We start from the raw sequence: 23,826 nt of genomic DNA on the forward strand, positions 1-23,826 counted from the left end.
TATATATATATATATGCACACACACACACACACACACACACACACACACACACACACACGTGTGTGTGTATTTGTCATACAGACATACACTATGACAGCCATCACTGCTTGACAACTGGTGTTTGTTGGTTTATATATCTTAGCAACTTGGCAAGAGAGCTTCGGTAAATACCAGACATACATAAAAAAGAAAAACATAAGTCCTGGTATCGATTTCTTTTCCTAAAACCCATCAATGTGGTGCCCCAGCATGGCCACAGTCCAATAACTGAAACAGTAAAAAATAAAAGGTAGCATTTTTATCCATGATCCTTTCTGTTGGCTCTAATCAGATCTTATCATGTAAAGCAGTTGTGTTCTTTTGTTTTTTAATACATGTTAATTCATTCATCACTGATCCAGTATAACACAGTACATGCAATTGTGAACCATGTCAGGTTTATAGTAAAGGTTGTTTGCCAACATAACATCGCAGTCCTGGTTTAGGACTAATGTTGCTGTAATTTAGCCCCAGGAGACATCGTCTCCAGCTGGCTATACAACACAATTTGTGTCTTTATATTTTCGAACAAAGGAAGATGTTGTTTTGAGCTGAGTGGGGGTGCCAGATTCCCTTGTTTGAAAATATAACTTAAAGTAAAAATTGTTTCAATGGGAATCAATCGAACTTGTATCACGATCTCAGTTAGCTTGAAAACTGCAACTAATCTTCCATATTTCATTTTGTTTTTTTTTAGATATTGACTGTGGATACCCTTTGCAATATAGAAATATGCTCCATGATGTTCCTAGCACAAAATACTCGAATGAAGTTCAGTATTTCTGCAAAGTAGGCTATAGATTTACAGAGGGAGAAAATACTTCAACATGTCTTTTAAGTGGAAAATGGTCTGCTGTGCCTGCAGAATGCCAACGTAAGTCATGTGTTTTATGTATTTACATGTGTATGCGGGTGTATAAAGCACAGTCTCTAATGGGTGACTCTGGTTGCATAACAAAGCTAGTTTTTTTAGGCATCTCTATCAGGGGTTCTCAACCCTTTTACATATGAGCTAGATCCAAAATCTGGATTTTTTTAGTGGTGGTGGTGGTGGGGGAGAGTAAAACGTAGACCAATTAAAGAAACATTTATTATATTTATAGAGAGAAGATTGTTGGGAGCCACTGGAAGGACCCTTGAGGGCCGCGTGCTCTCTTGGGGCTGTGGTTGAGAACCGTTTGTCTATGTAGTCACCAGTAGATATAGACACTTTCTCAGCTCCTTCATCCTTGATCCAGTAACATATCCATCATATGATAACAGGAGAGAGAGAGAGAGAGAGAGAGAGAGAGAGAGAGAGAGACTGAGAGGCAAGGAGAAAGAGAAACAGAGAGAGAACGACAGACAGACAGATTATATCAACATCCAGTTGGCACTCATTTATGTCTCAGTAGGGCTGGAACAACAACAAATGAAGGGCCTTGCTCAAGAACATGATGCATCGCCTAATCCTGGAACTGAACAACCATATCTCAGCAGTTATTCACTGTGTGCCCTAAGTACACATATTCATTTACCCCCTCAGTTTCATTGCTTCCCACCTCTATTTCACCTTGTGTTGTGTTTTTGGACTGTGTGTATTTTGCTTTTAAGGTTGATTTATGGATGTTCAACACTATCAGCATTGTATGTAGCTGATCTGTTGTTTCAGCGATGAGTACAATGCCATCAGTGAATTGGACATGTCTTAGTAGTTCACTGTTGATGTTGACATCAACATTTGGGCAGGATGGAAGTGTTTAGCTCAGTAATGGATGTGCTCAAAGGAAAACTGGACAAGCCCTTTCGTGCCAGTCTCTTTATTTGCACTGTTCTACCAGCGCACGTTTACACACGTGAGTTGTGGGATACTACGAAATAGGAAAGACCATGGAAAGAACCATGCTTGGAGTATTGTTTTGAGAGCAAATCTACAATGAGGTAAATCCGAGGAAGCAACGGAGTGAGGAACATAATCTCAGAATACAGAAAGCGCAAGTTCCACTGGGTCGGACATGCTGCAAGGTTTACAAACAACAAGTGGGTCTGTGCAATTTTTGATTCAAGAGATCGAAAAGGTCATTTAGAAGGCCTCCACAACAACAACAAGAAGATTTTATTTAACAATTTGGGACAAAATGATAAAGAATGATGCAATAAAAAAACAACTGAAAGCACATTGTGATCACTGGTGTATGACAACGTCTTTTAGTTCTGTTGAGACACTGATAAATATGTATGTATGTATGTATGTATGTATGTATGTATGTATGTATGTATGCATGCATGCATGTATGTATGTATGTATGTATGTATGTATGTATGTATGTATGTATGAATGTATGTATGTATGTATGTATGCATGCATGCATGCATGTATGTATGTATGTATGTATGTATGTATGCATGTATGTATGTATTCAGCTATACTAATGCTCCATTAACAATACCCACCTTTTTCGTATTGTGTATTTACCCAAATGAAACTGAAAACGTTTATATCCTGTGTTTTTCGTGTGATTACATGAGTGTGTCACGTATTCTGCTCATGACAATCAAACAGATCAATGTTGACACATTTCTAATGATTTTGCATCAAGTCTGTTCTGTTTCAACGTGTTTAAAATATTTTTGCTTATATAGTGGTTATGCTACTTCTATCTACTAAATTCCACTCATAAAATGTTGGTCAACCAACTGAACTGCTTCTACCAGCTGATACTGTCTTCCATTTACTGCAATGTATTTAACTGAATATATCTTTGCAAAAATGTTCATCTTTCTCTAATCCTGGTAAGCTGCATGATCTGTTGATTACCTTTGGATTCCATAGTAATAATCTCATAAAAAAAAAGTTAATTTTTCCTTAAATATGGTGCAACTCATTTCTAGATAAATGTTTCATCCAGGGACATCTTATTTCATATTTTGTATTCTTTTTTACTCTTTTACTGGTTCCCAATAATGAAATGAAGTCCTGATTGATTTTATACCTGAAATTGTCATTGTCTTCTTAAATTAGAAATCGAATGTGGAACTCCTGCTGTTATACCAAATACTACTATGGTTGTTGATGGAGCGGCCATCGATCCAAGTGATGTACCTCACACTTACCTAAGTCAGGTGACATATCGCTGTCTTGAAGATTATGTCAAAATAAATGGATCTGTAACATCCACATGTCAGCTAGATTCTCATTGGGCAGCTGCCACTATCCAGTGTCTTTGTAAGTACAACTATATTCTTTTTTTCACAGGTTTCGATCATTGAAGTTCGGCCATGCTGGGGCATGACCTGCAATAGTTACTTTCATGTAACTCCAGGGATTCCTTTATTGACCAGTTCATACTTGGAGCAAAAAGAAGCAATTGGCAAAGTTTATTTTTTTTGTAATTCAAAAAGTAAAGTTTTCATCCATGTTAATGCTTTAAAATTTAATTTTACATATTCAAAATTACTTAAAAGAAAGTTTACATTAAAGGAGTAATCAAGCATGGTTGTGTGGTAAGAAGCTTGCTTCCCAAGTATTTGGTCATGGGTTCAGTCTCACTGTGTGACACCTTGGGCAAATATCTTCTACTATAGCTTCAAGCTGACCAAAGCCTTGTCAGTGGATTTGGGAGATGGAAACTGAAAGAAGCCCATTTTAGATATATGTCTGTGTGTGTGCTAGTGTTTGTCCCTCACCATCACTCAACAAACAATGGTAGTGTATTTTCATGCCCGTAACTTAGCAGTTGAATAAGGACCAATACTTGGAAAAAAGGTTCATCATCATCATCATCGTTTAACGTCCGCTTTCCATGCTAGTATGGGTTGGACGATTTGACTGAGGACTGGTGAAACCGTTCATTCGACTGGAATTCTTCAAGGCTGTGCCCCAGCTTAGCTGCAGTCTAATGACTGACACAATTAAAAGAGAGCACCTAATTAAAAGAGAGCACCTAATTAAAAGAGAGCACCTAAATTTTTTGTTAGAATAAAACATTGATTCATTTAAAAAATTAAAAGCCAGTAACATTTTTCCTGCTTTCATTCACCTCCAGGATGGCAAAAGTGTCCATTAGCTCAGTTTTCTCTCTACTTTCTCAAACTTTGCAACAAGAAGCTTTTGTAGATAAGAAGAAAAGAGAAACCAAAGATTGAAATGCAAATCAAAACAAAAATGGGCAACGAGGAATGTCATCATTATTTTGACTCCACGTCTTATGAACTGTAGGGGTGAATGACTGGATGTACCATTCTGAAGAAATTTTTCTGTTTCCCATGTCTGTTATTTTGTCAGCATAAGAATACGTGGTCAACTCCTGGCTACTGGGATTTGCATAATTTGATTTTAGTTTTGACAAAGCAATAAAATCTTAGAACCATCTAAATTCTGTAATTGCTCTGAAAACCTGTAGGTGACAACAAATTGATACAGCGATTGATCACTGGAAAGTAGCTTCAATTCAGTTCCATTTGAGATCAGTTGAGAAAAATCTTGATATATTGAAGAGGTTAATTCACTGTATTGAAATTTTGTGCTGTGAAGAATTATAATTTGGAGGACATGATGAAACTGAAGAATCAAACAATAAAAGTTATTTTCTGTTTATATGTGAAGTTGTAGTGGAAGATTACTTTTAGATTTTGTGAAGAAAAATGCCAACAGACCATTTTCTGAACTTTCAAGTGATATTCAAAAAAACAGCATTTGTTGCTGTTATTTTTGATAAGACTATGGCCCTTCTGAAGAAATCTCCATTGTCACATGTTTTGAAATTTGTTGATGAGAAAAAAATGGCCTCAAGAAAGGTTTTCGGATACGTCAATGTCAGTAAAGACAGAAAAACTGCATCACTAACAGAAGTTTGAAAATCTATTAATGAATTCAGTTATGGCCAAAAGTTCATCACACAAACTTATGATGAAACGAGCATGATGGCTAGGTATTTGAAGAGAGCACAAGCAAAAATAAAGGAGATTTTTCATGTGAATACCATATTCGTACATTGCTAAGCACATTCACTTAATTTGGTACAAAGAGAAGAGAGATTAATTTGATCTTCATTTCCATCAATAAAGACCTTATTAACTGTTTCGTTACTGTATTTATTTTGAGATGCTCTGGGTTTCTTTCAATTAATTATAAATATAACAAAGAATTTAGTAAAATAACTTAGTTATCATTCAGCTAGTGTTAGGAACATAAATTGTGACGAAGGTTTGGAGGAAGATTTTAATTCAGAACTTATGAAAACAAGACATTTGTACTACAGAGCCAGAGCCGGTTTCAGCCGGTTTCAGCCGGGTTGGTAACGAAAGGGTTAAGAAGATGAAAGTAGAGCATGGTGCAGATATATTTTATAACAAAGTGTTTGATGGATTTGCCAAAAAGAAACAAAGAATTGAACTGATTCATAAATAAATTTTAAACAGCTCATTATTTGTAGGTTCTATTATTTTCTCAGATTTCTCTTGTAACCAATAATGGTCATCATGGCAGGCCAGTCACCAGGGTATTGTTAATGAAGGAACATCAGATCCAGTGGAAAGGGGTATCAAGCCTGCCGCGTGGCCTCTTTGTAGAAGAGCACATTAAAATTAGTTCATATCACATTCACAGATAGAGGGGCAACAAATAATTTTTGGTGAGTAGGAGAGTAAAGCTCTATTGGCCTGCATTATGGACCCTTTACCACTGATGTGTGCATGTGTGTTTCTGTCTATGTTCCCCACCACTGCTTGACAACCAGTCTTGATGAATTTATGCCACCATAATTTAGCCTTTTGCCCAAAGAGACAAATAAAATAAATACCAGGTTTAAAAAAAAAAGAGGAAATAAGACCTGAGGTCAATTTGATTGATTAAAAGTTCTTCAAGATGATGCCCCAGCATGGCCACAGTCTAATGACTAAAGCAAGCAAACAATGAAAGATAAATGGTAAAATTAATAGAGACATTTTTTCCCTTAAAATTAGATGTCAAATGTGCCGATCCTCCCAGATTACCGGACACTACATTGTCCTTGAATGGAGAAAGCGTGGCACCATCAGAGGTACCTGGCAAGTTTAACACTAGGGTGACATACAACTGTAGTGAATATAATGTTTATAGAAGTGGATCTACTAGTTCTGTGTGTCAGTTAAATTCAACATGGTCAAATGTCTCCATACAGTGTCTCTGTAAGTACAACATCATTTCTTTCTCATTTTGATCACTGAACTGTGACAATGATGCTGCATCAAGTTCAGGTGTTATTCCATTCGCTTATAACAGTTCCAATACATACATCAGTCATTCTCGTTTGGACGATGCCTAATTCTCAAAGACATAAACACAACTGAGACATAGATACACAAACGCACAAGCACCATACATTCATACGTCAGGTTTGTACCTGTAATTATTGGGGTCCTGGGATATGTAACACACTGCCTAAAACCAATCTGGAGAAATTAGTCTTCTCAAAACCAGAAAGGAGAAAGCTAATTCAAAGACTAAAGATCTAAAGCCATCACTGGAACTGTAAAAATATGTAAAACTTTCCAGAAGTTTAACATTTAAATATATATGAGTATGTCTAGATATGTGACTATATGCATGAGAATACATACTTACAAAAATACCCAGTTGTTGGTGTTGAATTTCCAATGAAGGAGCCTTGGATCCAGGTTAGAAACCAGCTCTTTCACTATTGGCAAGAAATCTCGAAATGGAACTGAAGAATGACTACACATATATGAGAATGTACATACAAACAAATATGCACATATATTTTATATATGTGTATAGATGTGTGGTGAAGAAGTTCTCTTAGCATCCACTTGGTTTCATGTTCAGTTATTTTGCATGATACTTTGGGGAAGTATCTTCTGTTATCATTTTCGGCCAACCAATGCCTTGTAAGTGAATTTGAAAGACAGAAACTGCCTGGAATTCCCTCATATATATACATACATACATATATATATATAAAAATTTAAGGAATGGAGAAAACGCATACTTTATTCCTACATATGTTTCAAAGGATTACAACCTGTGTGATCCATAGGGATCTGTGATATTAAAATTGTAACCTTCTCATCAGGGAAAGCATGGGAATCATCTCAAACGTAAGACATTATGACCAAGTATACATAGGTTGTAATCCTTTGAAACATGTAGGAATAAAGTATGCAATTATAACATACGTTTTCTCCATTCCTTAAATTTTTAAATATACTCAAATACCCAAAATTTCAAGGAGTTCCTGCCTTAAAAACAGGAACAACACCAAAGTTATTTTGTGTTCTTTGCTACATTGGTTTCTATTAACCCATTTATTCTATCCGAAGAATTATTATTCATTAAGATAGAAGAAATACATATAATTATACATATATATATATATATATATATATATATATATATATACACATACATGAGATGGTATCAAAGAGTTCTTTGACTAGTTATGCTTGACAAAATATAACTTATTTAACATCAACCCCTTCAAAATAGTCACTTTGTGCAGCAATACATTGGTCCCAGCATTCCTGTTGCTTTTTGAATCCAGCCTGGAAGTCATTTTCCATGAGTCAAGGATCTTCTGTGATTCGCTCTGGATCTCAACAACGGTGTTAAAACGGCAAGCTTTGAGCTGCATTTTCATGTTGGGGAGTGCTCCCCCACTGTGCCATATCCTTGCCAACCAGCAAACACACAAGGCCACATGCATTAAGTGTATCTAATCGATGAAGAGGGTCATCTATATTGGAGAAGAAGGGAATTTAAAGGCAGGTGAGAATATTGTGACCTCCATTAGCTAGTCACATCATTCATGTAGACATGCTTCATGTGACAGAGCATGCGGTCTGCTGGCGTTAGATAGTTGACTTTATAATCCAGCAATGACAGGAGCCTACATCAGTATGGTTAAGTGGATAAAATATCGACCATTCCTTGAACATATCATGGGTCTTTTACTATAGAAATTAGCTTCCATATTTTTTATTGATATTTGCTTTTACTCATCCTGTTGGTATATTGAATTGTTATGTGAAATTAATTGTTACTTTCTTCCTAAAATTAGATGTCAAGTGTGGTCGTCCTCCCAAGATAACTGATGCTGAATTTCAAGTTAATGGAAAAAGCACAAGTAGGACAGATGTACCTGACAAATATAACAGTAGAGTGACTTACAAGTGTAAAGATGGTTTTAACTATGCTGATGGACCTCAGACTTCTGAGTGTCGGTTAGATTCAAAATGGTCTAAAGTCATCATGGTGTGTTCCAGTAAGTACAACATCATTTCTTTCTCATTTTGATCACTGAACTGTGACAATGATGCTGCATAAAGTTCAGGTGTTATTTCATTCGCTTATAACAGTTCCATTACATACATCAGTCATTCTCGTTTGGACGACACTTAATTATCAAAGATATAAACACAACAGATACATACATACATACACACACATACATACATACATAAAAACACATACACACACACACACACACACACACACATACATGCATACATACATACAGTTGTGGAAATTAGCGACCCAGCAGATGTTAACATAAAGCTGAAAAAGTAAAAAAGAGAACAGCTACACTGAACTATTGAGAAATCTGCAGTTATTCTATCCAGATTATAAGCTCAGGTTTGTACCTGTAACTATTGGGACACTGGGATATGTAACACACTGCCTAAATACCAAGCTTGAGAAATTAGGCTTCTCAAAACCAGAAAAGAGAAAGCTGATTCGAAGACTACAGATTCAATCCATCACTGGAACTGTAAAAATCTGAGCATGTCTAGATATGTGACTATATGCATGAGGATACATACATAAAACATACAAATCTGCACATACATACATACATACATACTTACAAAAATGCCCTGTTGTTGCTGTTAAAACTCCAATAAAGGAACCTTGAATCAAGGTTAGAAACCAGTTCTTTCTCTATTGGCAAAAAATCTTGAAATAAACATGAACAATGACATAAATACACACACACACAAACACAAACACACACACACACATGCCTGCATGTATGCATAGTGGAAATAAAACCATTTAATTCTAAGCAACATCTCACGTTTGGCCTCCCCCATCACTGATGATGTCTCTTATGGCATCTAAGGCTTGCAAGGGACTTACAAATCATTCCACACTGACCACATGTCAGCCGTCCAGCAGCATCTGGATAGTGGGATCTACAATGCCAACTGAGTCAACTGACCAACTCATACACTCTGCTATAGAAGTTGCATCACAGGTCATGCTGGACATCACATGGGTAGACAGGGGTACCTCTTTGACTTCTCTTGTGGCTGGGTTGGTCTGCCTTCGAGAAGCAGACACCACCACACGTGTCATACAAAAGAAACTTGTTCATGCCCTTCACAAGAAGAGGGTGCACACCCTCCATATATTTACCCGCACATTTCCACTCAGTGTATGCAACCCTGTTGTTTTGAGACTCTTTCACAACAGTATCAACCAGATTTCTCCACAGCTCCTTGTCCTATGCAAGATCTTCCCAGGTGTCTTGACAGTTTTAAATGTGTCTAAGACTGTCTTCAAAAAACTTGCATGGCTTGCACTAAGGACAATTTCCTTACTCCAGCCTGCCATAAGGTATCTGTTGTGACATGCAGGTATCCTCTAAACAAACAAGATGACCGAATTGTCTAAATTAATGCTTCATTATAAAGAACTCGTTACTCATCATCTCCACTGACAGCAGTACTCTCGTATCTGGTACATGCGGTCAGCATGAGATCTTCAGGACATTACACAGGTATCGCTGATGAAATTTCTCAACTCATTCAAAATGCCCTCAAGAGGTTTACAAGGTCTTGCATCCAAACAAAAGCACTGTTAAGACACATACTTCATAGACCACAAATTTCATTGTTACTTTCATGTCTAACTGCAACCAAAGCCTCGATTCAAGCTGTCCAAACACACCATAGACCTTAGAAATTCTATAACCAACCTCTTCGTCAGGTGTATTAAATATAGATAGTGTACAACCAAGGCAGACTAACATATCCATGACTTTTAGCTTTTCACCCTTGACGTATATCAATGGTTGGATAAATGGTTTCCTCTGGTATTGGTTGCAGCATAATTGCAATCTTCTCTAAAGTCCCAACTCATCACATGATGACTGACAAGCAGTCACAGGTTTTCTTCAGTGTGAGTTACGAGATCACAGTCATCAACATTCAGATCACAAACGAATGTCACGGAGGATTTGGATACTTTCCTGTTGTATGGATGTAGATACCAGCATGTATGTGTTCACCACTGACCACTATTTGACTTGCTTGGACCAAATGACAACAGCATGCAACATTGAGGAGAAAAATACAGGTTTTCCTTCAGAAGAAAAGTCACGAGTCAACTTCTACCATGTATGCTTTTATGCTTTTACTCGATCCAGTCATTTCACTGTGGCCATGCTGGAGCAGTGCCTTTAGTTGAAAAAATCGACCCCAGGACTTATTCTTTGTAAGCCCAGTACTTGTTCTATCAGTCTCTTTTGCTGAACTGCTAAGTTACAGGGACATGAACACACCAACATTGGTTGTCAAGTGATGGTGGGGGGACAAACACAGACACGCAAATACATACATACATGCATGTTTCCATCACCAAATCCACTCACAAGGCTTTGGTCAGTGCAAGGCTATAGTAGAAGACACTTGCTCAAGGTACCATGCAGTGGGACTGAACCTGGAATCATGTGGCTGGAAAGCAAGCTTCTTACTACACAGCCACTCCTGCATCTGTTGATTATTTGTTCGATATATTTAAGAAGCATTAGTACAGAACGTATTGTTCATATGTTCTTTTCTACTCTAGGCACAACGCCCTAAATTTTGGGGGACAGGGCCAGTCGATTAGATGAACCTCAATATGCAACTGGTACTTATTTTACAAATCCTGAAAGGATGAAAGTCAAAGTCGACCTTGGTGGAATTTGAACTCAGAATGTAAAGACAGATGAAATACCGCTAAGCATTTCGCCCAACATGCTAACGTTTCTGTTAGCTCGCCGCCTTGGTATTGATTATATAGTATATTGATTATATAATATATATAATCAATATATTATATTGATTATATATTAATATACTGTGTTTAAAATTTTATCTGTTTCTACAAGATAATAATAACATTGAAGTAATTTAGTGTGTTTAAATTTGTCTTATAAATTGTTTCCACAGGAACTGATGGATAGATTTTGGAAATTTTTGGAAACATCACATTTGTCTGTGCTCACTGCTGATTATTATTTGACTTACAGGGCTCATAATGAATATTATTCCAAATTGACAACAGCATGCAGCATTGAGGGGGAAAATACAATTTCCCACCAGAAGAAAAGTCAAGGATGAAAACCAAGTACAACATGACTATTTTGACCGTTTATCTATTATTACCTATTGTTGATTCTGTTGACCATTATCACTTCCACTGCAATAAATGCTTATAAATTTAGTCACTTCTCTAAACCTTAAAAATATTCATTTACTTGTTTCACTCATTGCGTTTATGCCATACTGGGGCACCACCATCAAGACGTCTTATCTATCCTGTCAATCCAAGTATATATTTCAGTTTGGCACTGATTTTATCATTTGCTGTTTACTGAATTGCTAAGTTTCACTTTCACATAAGGAGCATGACTCAAACACTGGTAATCATAAGCACAAAGATATAAGTGCACATACGAGAAGAATAAAATGTACCAGCTCTGTTTTTGAGTATTTAGATCACAAAATGAAATATCGTCCTTGAACCAATCTATTTTATTTTCAGGCCGTTCAATCTAAAATTCTTTATACTCACATAATATCGGTGTATGACGAGAAGAATCAAATGTACCAGTTCTGTTTCTGAGTATTCTTCATACTTATCTTATGAACCTCAGTGTCACTTAAAGTGGACGTGCCAAGACGATTAAAATGACAGCTAGAAACAAAACATTAAAATCCATTTAGTCACACATTCTGCTGTTGCTACCAATGTACCACTGCTGAGTGAGCCAACATGCTTACGTGCTTGCCTTCTCTATAATTTGGCTTTTTGCTTATTGTTTAAAACCCTATAACAATAATAGATTTTTAAAACAATTAGATAAACCATAACTTTTCAATTTTATTTGTAAATGCTGAACAGCAGTTTGTTAATTCTTAACTGGTTATCTTGTTTTTATATGTATTTCACCAGAGCACCTTTCAATAAATAATAAATAATATCGTGTGAATTTTGCTGGTTTGTGTTTTCATTGTAAATTTTAATGTTAAGAGATTTTGTCAAAGTTCCCACAGGGCTACAATATGAAACTCCTTAATTTCAACAGAAGCACGAAGACTACAACAGCAATGATGACAATATCTCAGACCAAACACAGTAAGCATGTATGTATGTATATATGTAGGTAGGTGGGTGGGTAGGTAGGTAGGTAAGATGGATAGATAGATAGAGAGAGAAAGAGGGATAGAGAGGGGGATTTGAATAATAAAGTCAATTGATATTTCAAATGCATTTATGTATGTTTCTAAAGGTTACATAACATGTACAGGGGGTTCCATTAAAAGAACTGTATTGTATGTAGAGTTAGCCCATTAACATACTGTAAAGCTAGGAATGTAGTCTATAGAATAAGATGTACAGAGGGACAGTGCAGAAACAAAACAATGACATGCATAGGAGAGACAGCATGTAGTATAGAAGTGCGGGTTAATGAGCATTGGAGAGAACTCAAGGAAGAGAAGAGCTTGTCAGTACTATACCAACACACTGAGTGGGAACATAGGGGCTCACTCAACAACAGCCATAAAGAGAAAGATTGCAGGCCCGAATATTGTAAACAGTACCTTATTCTTATTTCTTTACTGCCCACAAGGGGCTACACACAGAGGAGACAAAGAAGGACAGACAAACGGATTAAGTCGATTATATCAACCCCAGTGTATAACTGGTACTTATTTAATTGACCCCGAAAGGATGAAAGGCAAAGTCGATCTCGGCAGAATTTGAACTCAGAACAAAGCAGCAGATGAAATACTGCTAATACATGCCTACTACCAGAGGTAGAGTAAATATGCTTTATTTCAATAAAGTGTGTGTGTGTGTGTATTTTTTTTTTTCAGGCGTGGGTGTGTGGTAAGAAGTTTGCTTCTCAACCACATCGCTCCGGGTTCAGTCTCACTGTGTGGCACATTGAGCAAGTGTCTTCTTCCATAGCCTCGAGCCGACTAAAGCCTTGTGAATGTATTTGGTAGACGGAAACTGAAAGAATCTCCCACCGTGTCTCTGTGTTTGTCCCCTACTACCGCTTGACAACTGGTGTTGTTTTATTTACGTCCCCGTAATCTAGTAGTTCGGTAAAAGAAACTGACAAAATAAATACCAGGTTTTTAAAAAAAGAGGTATTGGAGTCGACTCATTCGAGAAAAAAATCCTCCAAGGCAAAAATGAATAACCCTGTAATGGCCAAACACCCCGTCCAATACGCTACAGAGGCCGATTTCCCAGTCTTATGACCCTTTGTGTGTGTGTGTGTGTGTGTGTGTGTATAATCAATAATGTGGGTAGCTTATTAGCAATTTAAAAACCTAAAGGCAAATTTATAGATGTCACTAAAGTGACAGAGGATATATATATATATATATATATATATATATCCTCTGTCACTTTAGTGACATCTATAAATTTGCCTTTATATATATATATATATATATATATATATACATTTGTGTGTGTGTGTTGTATATATTAACGTATTTTATAATACGATTTATGAATATATGTATTTTTAATAAAATTGTTTAAATGGGCAGAGAAAGTAAAAATAAAAAGTTGCCTTCACAATTTTTCAGTGAGTCAAAATAGCCAAACTATATTTTATATAAAGTATCAGATACTCATTCAAAGAAAACATGGAAAGTCTGCGAGTCCATGAAGACTTGTAAAAAAATTTACAAGAAGGGAAACAACTTATTAACAACACTAACAAACAGAGAAGCAAACTTTTCCAAAATTCTTCGATACGATATGGCTCTATAGATAATATTTACTATTTACATGTGTGACTCTAAACATTGGAACGACTGAGTGAATTAAAACGAAAGAAATAAATGTGCCAGGAACAAAAGCTGACCGATTCCGTTAGCGGTAACTAGTCGATCGAATATGGTTAGACAATGGTAATCGATTCTAAAGGGATCCACTGTGAGAGAGAATTGTGCTAATTGTTTATTAATTTATTTTCTTAATTGTTTATTAATTAGTTGTCTTTATTGTGTCTTTGTGACACCACGGCACCAAATCTGAAGACAATGACGTCGACAAAGAAACGGAGACCAGAAAACATTGCCGTAATAGTTGATCTAACCAAATTCTGATGTTGTATTCTTGAGGAATTACCATTATCCATTTCTAGTTTTCTTTTACCAACATCCAAGGTATTTATTTAGTTTTGCATCGTTTTGTTTTTACATTTTCCGAAGATCAGACATTTTTTATAAAAAAATATTTCCTTACTTAACGAAAAATATGAAATATGATTAATAATAATTCCTTAATTAATATTTTTATATTTTTATTTTTCAATTTAAACTATGAAAATATTTTTTAAATCTTTGTGTTCTTTTGTTTTTGGCACCGAATTTCTTTTTTACGCCAAAACATTTCACCGAAAATCCAGCCTAACAAAATATAAGAAATAATGTCGCGATATTTGTCACCAAGTATCGTAATTCTTGAAGGTTTAGTGTCACCAATTTGCGGACAAAATACACTGATTTCATACCATAAAAAAACAAATTTCAAAATATAGCTTTTTAAAGTTTAAAATGTATCCTTTATTAACTAACAATAAACTACTTTAAATAGGAATAGCTGTTCCAAAACTCCCCCAACTCCACCCCATATATATATATATATATATATATATATATATATATATATATATATATAACGGCAATCATGTTTCATGTATCGATTAAAATAGCCAAATCCGAAGAACTAGTCATGGTGTGTCTCGATTTAAATTATTAAGCAAAGTTGGTAGATTCGGATAAGTTTGTTATGAAGAGATTCCTCGCTTTTCAGACATGGATTTTCCTTCGTCTGGGAGAAACAAAATGTTTTAGCTTTGGGATTTTTCTGATTAAATAGCGATTCTTCGATTCTTTACAAATTGATAAAAATCAGAAGAATCTAATATGGTTAAATTAATAATAAAATGAGAGAATTTATTTAAGATTTATTTTGTCAAACGGATAAACAGAGGACCTCGTATTTATTTATTTATAAGTAAGAATATATTTAATCACATCGGGTTTGATATATTTATGGTTGTTAGCTTATCGACTTCAGACGAATGCCAAATAAAATCAGCTTTAATAATGTTTGGACTAAAAAAAACTCGCGAATTAAATGTAAATATTGCAAATCATTTCGTTCGATGTTTCGGTTATATTCGAAAATGTCACAAAAGTTCCATTGTCCGGGAAGTGGTAAACAAAGATACGGACATTCACAAATATAGAGTCCTGTTGGTGGTGCTCAGACCTGATTGAGCAGGCTTGTGATCAAAGGCAATCAAGCCGTGACCATCTCATCGTTTTAGAAACCTCATTAGTATCGATTACATTACTCTAATGTGTTCTTTCCCCATTTAAGACGGCAGGGTGAAATCGAAAGATATTTGGCTGCTATTTCCAGCAGGTCGAACGACAACGAGGAGACTACATTGTTTGTGCGTAGATATCAATAATGATCGAAATGCCTCTATGTACAGAACAACTATTCCAGCTTTGTGGAATTTCAACCGCCATTCTGTAAGCCAAATAACTTCTAAGCAGCACTCCCACAGACAAATACCTCACATGTGTTGTCTACTTCAACGCCATCTCCTCCACACCTAGATTACTTGTTCCTTGCCAAACTCCCTTGTTCAACCCTAGCTCAGCCCTGACATGCCGTTAGAACATTCCAGCTGTGATTATTCCGGTTTGTACTTTTGGTTTTTACTTTTTTTTCTGTCCCCCACCCCACCTGGACGGGTATATCTAAGATCACGCATTCCTGTGTCCTTTTGTTAAAAAAAACAAACAAAAAAGATGGTGAGCTGCTATTTCTAGAATATCAAGACGCCACACAGAGGCCTCGGTTTGTTTCCTCAGCTAGTAGGGAAATGAGATTTGTGTGCCGTTCACTTACTTACTGACAGTCATTCCTTATCGTGATGTATTTGGTTACTAACTTGTACTAACACCAATTCTGTTCTTCCCACAAACGAAACGGTTCGACCAGAACAGCCACAGATAACTCTGCTCAGAGGGGAAAAAATGTACTTTTCCCAAATTAATTTGGGATAACTTTTGGAGGCACTCTTTTATTCTATTATTCCTTTCAGTCATTTTACTGCAGCCATGCTGGAGCACCGCCTTTTAGTCGAAGAAATCAACTCCAGGACTTATTCTTTATAAGCCTGGTACTTATTCTGTAGATCGCTTTTGCCGAACCCCTAAGTTATGGGGACGTAAACAGACCAACATCGGTTGTCAAGCAATGGTGGAAGGACAAACTCAGGCATAAACATATACATATATGTGTGTGTGTATATGTATATATATGTGTGTGTGTGTGTGTGTGTATGTATATATGTATGTGTGTGTGTATGTATATATGTATATATATATATGTGTGTGTGTGTATGTGTACAAATGGTGCTTTTTCTGTGCCACCGGCACGGGACCAGTCAGGTGGCACTGGCATCATATATTTTTATAATTAAGATCTAAGCAGTTAATATACGAATGCAAAAGAGATATTCGAATAACCGTAAACCTACTTTTGGGCCACCCTGTATAGTTTCTATTAGTGGCTGTGTGGTAAGAAGTTTGCGTCCCAACCACATGGTTCTGGGTTCAGTCCCACTGCGTGGACCTTGGGCAAGTATTTCTACTAAAGCTTCAGTAAAAAGTAAAAGATATATGACAAAATCTTGCCAAACAAATACCAAACCATAAACAGCCTTCTTATTTTCATCCTTGTTCTGTTGATTCTCATTCTTATGTAAAGCAAAACCAAATGCTTGACATCCTTGGAAGTCACTTTACCATTCTCTAGTAATGATGATGATTTCAACAGTCTGATGATCAGAGTATGGGGACATAGTTGACAATCTTTTGCAGGTTTTAAATTATAAAAATGCTTTAAAATTCCTGCTTAATGTAGGCATTCAACCTTCTAGAAACGGCAAACAAGATTTCCCTCAATGTCAAATCCTACCATAGTAAAAGATGGGAAACCAGCACCTGATTTTCATACATTAGATCTGAAAAATAGACCAGATGGGCAAGGTTGGACCATCTTTGATTAGAGCTCTGCTTGATCAGGGCTGACATGAGGTGGTGTGGGCTAAACAACAATGACAAAAACAACAACCATTTCTAAACTATTCTGAATTTACCTGATTTTACCTTTTCTGTCTTTTTCTTCCAGAGGCACGTTTGAAACTAAACTTATGGGCAATTTGATTAAGAAAATCTCCCCACCGTCTGCGAGTTACGAAGTTATATTACCTCCCTATCAGAAACCATGGCAACTTCTGTTTTCTGGAGATAACCATTCCTGGGACTCAGTAGCAAGTAAGTATTTGCATTCTTGAATTAACTCATCATTATCATCATCATCATCATCATCATCATATTAATCAGCCCGAGACTATAGCTGAAGACACTTGCTCAAGGTGTCACACTATGGGACTGAACCCGGAGCCATATGGTTGGAAAGCAAGATTCTTCCCACACAGCCACGCTTGTTAAAAACTGAAAATGCCAAGTCATTGAATATATTAACAATAAAAATATGCTTCATGATTATTTGTATATTTCGTATTCGTTATATAAATCTTGATACAGCCTCAGAAGTTAAGTTACTGAAATAACTCTCTCTCTCTCTCTCTCTCTCTCTCTCTCTCACACACACACAAGGGAGTGGTAGTTAGTCATGGCGTCTTTACAAGGCAAGGGAAATAACTTTTCGTCATAAACTATAATAGAACATTGATAGATAATAAAATTATTTGTTTAAAAACTGACCTATATTGCAGTTCGTGGGTTAGTAAGAAAGAAAACGTAATTCCCCATCTTCCACCACAACTACACCTTAATGTATTAAGACACTCGTCGCTCTGCCTTCTACCTTCAAATCATTACCCTAGCATCCTAACGAAATAAGGACAGGCATCCTTCAGTGTCCTCCAAGATATCCTGTGAATATATTCCACAGTGTACTCCTACATGTGGAACAATATGGACCCTTTGCCAGGCGTACCCTTAGATCAGTATGTCTCGACCATTTTTTAGCTATGGACCCTTTCGGTTCCCATTTTACTTGGATGGTTTCTCATAGCCATTTAATACTTAAAAATCCTTTTTATATTTTTTTTGCGTGTTGGGTCTCATGGAGGTAGTGACCAAGAAGACCTAAGACCCATCAAGCCGAACAAAATTGCAGTCGTGGCAGATACCCGTGTCACGCAAATTGCGACCCGTGCCAGTGGCACGTGAACGCGCTCTGGTGTCATGTAAATGGCACGTAAAAGCACCCATGACACTCTTGGAGTGGTTGGCGTTAGGAAGGGCATCCAGCCGTAGAAAACCATACCAAATCAGACTGGAGTCTGGTGCAGCCTTTCAGCATGCCAGCCCTGGTCAAACCGTCCAACCCATGCCAGCATGGACAACGGACGTTAAATGATGATGATGATGAAATATTGTTAGGAATAGTATAAAAAATTGTTAAAATATTTTGTGCAATTTTGTTTTTCTAAACTGTTATGTTACACATACAAATATATACATACATACATACATACATACATACATACATACATACATATATATATATATATATATATACACACTCTTACCTTAATCTGATGGGTTATTCTGTACTTTTGTAGAGTGCAAATTTATTAATCTTAGACAAGAATGTTGTTGACAGTGACTTCAAAGTTTTGGCCAGCTAAGCCATTATATTTATAACATCTTCACACTCACAGTAATTGCTTTCTTCTTTCTCTCCTCATCTAGGTTCTTATGGTTTCCAAAACTCTCGTCGCTACTGCTGTAGAGATGTCGACTGTGATGGATCAGTTTGTTCACGTTATGTACGCATTCTCTTTCAGAAAGGAACCAAAAATCTAGAGATTAAGTAATTACATTTCTCCATATTTTCATTGAATTTTTCACACATTTTTGGTTTTCTTTTTTACCTTGTACCTGTGTGTGTGTGTGTGTGTGTGTGTGTATGCATAGCACCATTTTATATTCTCAAACTTGTTTATTTCTCTCTCTTATTCAATATAACTCATTCACTCTTCACTTTTTGTGCATTATTCTATGCAATGCACAAGTGCTTTTGGCCACCTTTTCTGATGAGTAATTTACACACACAGATACATATATATATATAGTTATATATACATGATGTACAAGTTTACTTTGTATTCTCTATTAGGATTCCTGAATCTTCATTTAGAATGATCTCCGATGCAAGGAAGCAAATAAAGTTTCTACATTGAATAATATTTTTCATCCTAAGGTGGCAAACTGGCAGAATCGTTAGCACGCCAGGCAAAATGCTTAGCAGTATTTCATTAGCATGCCAGGCAAAATGCTTAGCAGTATTTCATTAGCATGCTGGGCAAAATGCTTAGTGGCAGACGAAATACTGCTAAGCATTTTGCCCGCAACTACATTCTGAGTTAAAATTCCGCCAAGGTTAACTTTGCCTTTCATCCTTTCGGGGTCAATAAATTAAGTACCAGTTGAGTACTGGGGTCGATGTAATCAACTTGCCCCTTCCCCCCAAATTTCAGGCCTTGTGCCTATAGTAGCAAAGAATATTTTTCATACTGATCTCCATTTGGTTTGTAATCTTAAAGAATTTTACACCTGTATATAATGACCTTAGCAGACCTAATTACAATGATGCCTCATAACTTTAGAAGATCTCTAATTTGTCTAATCATATTTTTCAAAATTGTTTATTTTGATAATAGTGTTTAATGCACAAAATTAACAAATTAAAATTTTATCTCTTAGGCCATTCGATTATTTAAAACAGTGGAAAAGTAGCAGATTGTTGCATGATTAAAATAAATGTACAAAATTGTAAGATTTATGAATTCAACAAGTAAATATTATTGTTTTGTATTTAACAAAGAAATACAAAATTCTCCAAAAATTTGATTGTTTTTCCTTTTACTTTATCTAATTAACAGGTACAAATCATTGAAAATTTTAATTTCCTGCAGCAATAAAAGTGAACTCGCAGCTTTTGTGAATGATGACTACGAAATCAGTAGTGTTGCCCTTTCCTGCCGGGATCATCTCATCCTTCTCATACTCCACAGACAACAAGGAATTGTAAACCAATTTGCATTTCCTATTGTAGACATACAACAAAAGAAGACTCTTGGCATCATGTTATCTCCAAAAGAAAATATGACTATTGTTAATGGTGACATCACACCTGACTGCTCTCGTACGGCTATTCTTTTCTTCTCCTTTTCCGAAGTCAGTAAAACATCAAGCTATGATTTGTATATATATTCTCATGAGACTTTCCAAGTCCTCAACATCATTACACTGAATCATGCTGTTCAACCATATGTTGCCTTTGACCCTCGTTTCAGGTGGTCTCGTATTGCTGTAGCCAACTACGAGTGTCGAGCAACAGGCGTCTGTAACGAACTTGTCACTTATTCTTTATCTGAAATGGGAATTGTTGTACGCAGCAACTTGTGTCTCCCTGTTCTGTTTGGCAGCAGCCGTTTTCATCTCTCCTACAGCAAAGACGGAACTTTACTTATTGTTCAGAAACTCACTGACAACCGCTTTGGGGTCACAGCTTTCTCTGATATATATTTGTTTAACGCCGATACAATAACGTTACTTAAGTATTTAACATCATGTCTTCCTGGTTTAATAAGAATATGTCGTGTTAATTATCAACTCGCATTTTCCCGCTGTGGCAGCTACATGAGAGTGCTTGATCATAAACAGAGTTCCGATGAAGTTAGTATCCTTGTTTATCAGATGCCACGAATCCTCAACTTACAAAGTCAGTGTCGAATAGTCATACTCCAACACCTTTCCAGAACTTGTGACATTGATATTCTACCCTTACCTTCTGTTCTCAGACAATACCTTAAATTTCAGCCAATTTTTCGGTGACACATTTTCATTCTACCCCTCGATGCCTTCAGTATTTATTTATATTCTCTGTCTCTCTCCATTCAATCATTCTTCTTCTTCATCTTCTTCTTCTTCTTCTTCTTCTTCTTATAATAATAATAATTATTATTATTATTATTATCATTATCAAGCTAGCAAAATCATTAACAAGACAGACAAGACACTTAGTGGTATTATCCCAACTCTTTACCTTCGGAGTTCTACTTCTAAGTTCTCGTCAAGTGCTGGAGTCGATGTAATCAATTTCCCTTTCCCCTCAGGATTGCTGGCCTTGTGCTGAAATTCGAAAGAATTATTAAGAATCATTCATGTGTTGGATAAAATGCTAAGTGGCATTTCTTCAAGTTCTTTACATTCTAGTTTCAAATCCTGCTGAGGTCAGCTTTGCTTTCTGTCCTTTTGGGGGTCAATGAAATAAGTACTTGTCAAGTACCGGGGATTAATGTACGTGATCAGCCCCCCCCCCCACCACTGAGCTGGGGTAATTGTTGGCCCACCAGACAAAATGTTCAATGGCATTTCATCTACATTTTGAGGTCAACATTGCCTTTAACCCTTTCGATACCAACCTACCTGAAACTGCCTCTGGCTCTGTAGTACAAATGTCTTGTTTTCATAAGTTTTGAATTAAAATCTTCCACCAAACCCTAGTCACAATTTACGTTCTTAAAACACTAGCTGAATGATAACTAAGTTATTTTACTCAATTCTTTATTATATTTAAAATTAATTGAAAGAAACCCAGAGTATCTCAAAAGAAATATGTTAACAAAACAGTCTTTTGGGGTCAATGAAATTATTTCCAACTAAGACGGGTCAATATAATCGACTAAACCCCTTGCACAAAATTTCAGGCCTTACACCTATAATAACAGAAAGGATTATTATTATTAAGTAAGGCTTGATAATAATGCTTAGCACCATTTCGTCCATCTCTACATTCTGAGTTGAAATTCAGCTGAGGTTGACTTTGTCTTTCATCCTTTCAGGGTTGATAAAAATAAGTACCAGTTGAATACTGGGGTTGATATAATCAAGTTATCACTGCCCCGAACTTACTAGCCTTATTGCCAAAATTTGAAATCATTATTATTATCATCATCATCATTATTATCATTAGTTTTGTCTTAACTTTCCTATCTCCAAGACATGAAAAATTTCCCCTTATTTAAAATCTCACCTTTTCAAGATGGAACCTAGTCTTGACTTATTCATTTACAAACAACACTCAACTCTATTTTATTTATTGTTGATGGCCAGACTAAGCTGTTAGTTTTAAACACATTGAATTTAGCACATTGTATAAACTGGAGACTAAGAACATAACTGACATGAAATAGAATTTCAAAATTAGCTAAGTATCTTCGCTCATCTGCTAGATAGACTACTTTTTGGATTTAATCTCTTACATACTAAATGAATTGATAAAATGAAATCCAATCTTCATTACTATGGAAAAGTAATAACGGGTGGGATTTGATCAACAAGAAGATGAAATCAAAAGAATGGCTGTATCTCTTTCCTGCTTCTAGTTTGTATCTTTCTCATAATTCTTCCTTTAAGTATACGTTTCAGTCTAAACTTTATTGTACTTTATTTTATTTTATTCCAGTTGTTATTGTTTTTTGGTTCAATCTAGTCAAAAAGCTTTATTTTTGATTTCTTTCAATTTTTCCTGTTTTTTTTCTTTGTGCCAGAGAAAATATCACAGATAATAATATATTTTCAAGACTAAATAAAAAAAAAAAAAAAACACTTGTTATAAACGAAATAAATTTAATTCAAAACAAGACAAATTTTGAAATTTTGTTTACATCTTACAGGCAGCTTTCGACTGTTTCCACCCAAAGGACTATTTTTTTTAACAAAATATTTACATGTCATTATTTATAGCTTTATCTACTTGGAGTTCCACCGTTAAAAATTTTGAAATCTTTGTATTAATTGGTAAATTCTTGCTGATGTCTCAACGACCAGAATATTGGAAGATAGTGATGTAAGGAGAGATAACTCATCACATTTCTTACGTTTTATTATTTCAGCAAATGTTGCCATCTCAAGCGAACAAAATTTAAGGAGGGAGCGGGGAAATTTTCTTTATCCCTTTTTTTTGTTTTCTTGAAATGATTTCAGTTGTGTTGTTTTTGTTTCAAATTAGGAAACTGTAAAGATGACAGTGGATCTCCGTCGTTCGATGACGAAGATTCATTTCTTCAGCCAATTGAATTATCTCCTCCTCATTTAACGTGTTTGTAACCGAATACTGCTTGGACAAGTCCTACCCATAAAGCAATTAATTCTGAAACAGAATTAGCTCGTCACAGTGTGTTACAGGGTTCTACCCTTCGAATTAGGGATACAATTCACTCGACGAATATTTCACTAATTCCCTGAACCCGATTTCACTCGCAAGTCAAGCGGTAATCGGAAAATGGCATCAGCCCAAGATGCCAGGCAGTGGGATCGAGCTTAATATCTCCTAGTTGTAAAGCATCCACACCTACATCAGCTGCAGCGTCTTCATTTACCGTTGA

The 23,826-nt window shown here is 36.0% G+C and overlaps 2 protein-coding genes across 4 annotated transcripts in view; both read left to right on the forward strand.

Moving 5' to 3' along the window:
• Positions 1-12,266, forward strand: part of LOC106871589 (sushi, von Willebrand factor type A, EGF and pentraxin domain-containing protein 1) — a 20,672-nt gene extending 8,406 nt beyond the window's left edge. The window contains exons 3-7 of one of the 2 annotated variants that reach the window (XM_014918104.2): positions 738-914; positions 3,042-3,245; positions 5,984-6,187; positions 8,077-8,280; positions 11,314-12,266. In XM_014918104.2, the coding sequence (XP_014773590.1) occupies positions 738-914; positions 3,042-3,245; positions 5,984-6,187; positions 8,077-8,280; positions 11,314-11,342 (818 nt within the window). In that variant the 3' untranslated portion in view covers positions 11,343-12,266. Of the gene's footprint in view, positions 1-737; positions 915-3,041; positions 3,246-5,983; positions 6,188-8,076; positions 8,281-11,233 lie in introns of both variants that reach the window. The other variant, XM_014918105.2, reaches the window with a different exon arrangement.
• A 1,696-nt stretch (positions 12,267-13,962) lies between these two features.
• LOC106871578 (uncharacterized) lies at positions 13,963-23,069 on the forward strand. 2 transcript variants are annotated; one of them, XM_014918084.2, is made up of 4 exons: positions 13,963-14,479; positions 17,529-17,674; positions 19,124-19,244; positions 20,317-23,069. In XM_014918084.2, exons 2-4 carry the CDS (start codon positions 17,551-17,553, stop codon positions 21,269-21,271), a joined length of 1,200 nt encoding a protein of 399 aa, XP_014773570.1. In that variant the 5' UTR covers positions 13,963-14,479; positions 17,529-17,550; the 3' UTR covers positions 21,272-23,069. The 2 variants fall into 2 exon arrangements, with proteins under 2 accessions (XP_014773570.1, XP_014773571.1); XM_014918085.2 differs by lacking the exon at positions 13,963-14,479 and adding an exon at positions 15,741-16,031.
• Positions 23,070-23,826: the final 757 nt, after the last annotated feature.

Source organism: Octopus bimaculoides, chromosome 7 (genome assembly GCF_001194135.2).
Source record: "Octopus bimaculoides isolate UCB-OBI-ISO-001 chromosome 7, ASM119413v2, whole genome shotgun sequence".
NCBI classification, from domain to species: domain Eukaryota; kingdom Metazoa; phylum Mollusca; class Cephalopoda; order Octopoda; family Octopodidae; genus Octopus; species Octopus bimaculoides.

Excerpts from the sequence above, each read along its gene's own strand:
- LOC106871578 (XM_014918084.2), top strand. The coding sequence starts at position 17,551 with ATGGGCAATTTGATTAAGAAAATCTCCCCACCGTCTGCGAGTTACGAA. Across the intron at positions 17,675-19,123 it reads TTCCTGGGACTCAGTAGCAA|GTTCTTATGGTTTCCAAAAC; the intron begins GTAAGTATTTGC and ends CTCCTCATCTAG. Across the intron at positions 19,245-20,316 it reads ACCAAAAATCTAGAGATTAA|GTACAAATCATTGAAAATTT; the intron begins GTAATTACATTT and ends TCTAATTAACAG.